The following is a 1,643-nucleotide window of genomic DNA, read 5'->3' on the forward strand; positions in this document are numbered from 1 at the left end:
AAAAAAAAAAAAAAATAAGGAAAATCACTTGGAAGTTTGTCCTGTTACAGCTGGGGAAGGGACTGGGAGAGGCCACGGAGAGGGAGAGACTCCAAATCCATTTACAGAAGAGAAATGAGGGGATTAAACTCCGTGAGACACCAAGAGTGACTCGACCCCGCAGCTTCCTTCCCCCAAGTGTCATCCCATCATTTAGGCACTAAAACACCCAGGAATCCCCTGCTCCTCCCTCCCGGTGCGGGGGAGCAGGGAGTGAGCCCGGTCCAGGGCAGGGAAAGGGCTTTTCCCCCTCCCCGGTGAAGGAATGGTTGGGAAAGGGGGAATAACACAAGGCTGCAGCCCAGCAAGGGGCCGGGGCCGAGCTCTTCGGGCAGAGCCGATCGATCCCAGGGGGCTGTGGGAGGGAAGGAGCCATCCCGGTGGGATGGGAGCCCTCCCGGTGGGATCCCCGCCTGTCCCGGGGACCACAGTGGATTAAGGCAGCAGGTGAGAGGCAGGAAGGGCACCGACGGTGAGCGTGAGCTGGACAAACGGCCGCCCCGGCGCCGCGGCCCCGCTCCGGGGGGAATCTGCTCCGGGGGGGAATCGGGGCCCAGGAGGGCGCTCCGGGGTCCCGGCGGGAGGTGGCAGCTCTGGGTCGGGGGCGCTCAGTCGGTCTTGCGGTGGTTGTTGTTGAGGACGGGGTGGCCGTTGGACAGGGGCCCGTTCTTCGCCGCCTCCTCCTCCTCCTCCGAGTTGTCCGTCTCCTCACGGTCACTCCTCTCATCCTCCACCACCTGTGGGGACAGGGAAGGGGCGGCTTCAGGCAGCAGCTCCCCCGGTTCTCCTGCCGTGCCTCAGCTCCCCCAGCACAACCACGGGGGGTTCTCCCCACCGAGGGCTCTCCGGGCATCCGAGCGCAGGCGGGATTCGGGATCTGGGGGTCTCCATCCACCCCGAGCGGGCCCTTCACCCCAGGGCAGCGTCCCCGAGCCCCCCCTCACCTTTCCAGTTATGAACTTCTGGGCCATGCGGATGATGAGGTAGGCCCAAAAGATGTGCAGCGACTGCAGCACCACCATCATGAAGTTGAAGAAGTAGTAGCCGAAGAAGGCGGGGTAGAGATCGAGCGGATAAACCACCGTGCAGTGCATGATCCTGTGGGAAAAGCCACTCCTGTTAGGGGCAGAAACCAGCCCCAGACCCCCCCGTGGGCCCCCACTTTGTGCCTCAGCTCCCCCCGTTCCCACTGGAGCTCACCAGAAGGGCAGGATGACCAGGCGGGTGATGATGAAGACGGCGGCGAAGACGATGAAGATGTTGTTGCAGGTGTTTCTCCACCCGGCGTAGTTGAACATCTTGGCAGACTGGGGGGGAGATGGGGCAGAGGGGGGTGAGTCTGGGGGGGACAGGGGATGTGGGAGGAGGCTGGGGGAGCTGGGGGGGCCGTACCTCCAGCAGGTAATCCGAGGAGTCGTGCAGGGCCATGATGAGCGTCCCGGCACGGATGTAGTTGGCGAACCAGGAGAAGCTGATGAGGATGATGGTGGCAACGTGGTGGATGATCTGCTCTTTGAAGTCCTGTGCCCAAAAGAAGGGGGAGTTGGGGGTCACAGCAGCCCAGGGATGGGGGAGTTGGGGGTCACAGGACCCCAGGGATGGGG

The 1,643-nt window shown here is 63.2% G+C and overlaps 1 protein-coding gene across 1 annotated transcript; it reads right to left on the reverse strand.

Annotated features, from left to right (window-relative positions):
• Positions 1-6: 6 nt before the first annotated feature.
• On the reverse strand, positions 7-1,560 carry LOC113941592 (ceramide synthase 2-like; the record flags this gene model as incomplete). Its single annotated transcript, XM_027632745.1, has 4 exons — positions 7-776; positions 984-1,137; positions 1,240-1,346; positions 1,432-1,560. Coding segments are annotated over 4 exons (519 nt in total), but the record flags the coding sequence as incomplete, so codon positions are not given.
• Positions 1,561-1,643: the final 83 nt, after the last annotated feature.

This window comes from Corapipo altera, unplaced genomic scaffold (assembly GCF_003945725.1).
Source record: "Corapipo altera isolate COAL_440 unplaced genomic scaffold, ASM394572v1 131733, whole genome shotgun sequence".
Taxonomy (NCBI): Eukaryota; Metazoa; Chordata; class Aves; order Passeriformes; family Pipridae; genus Corapipo; species Corapipo altera.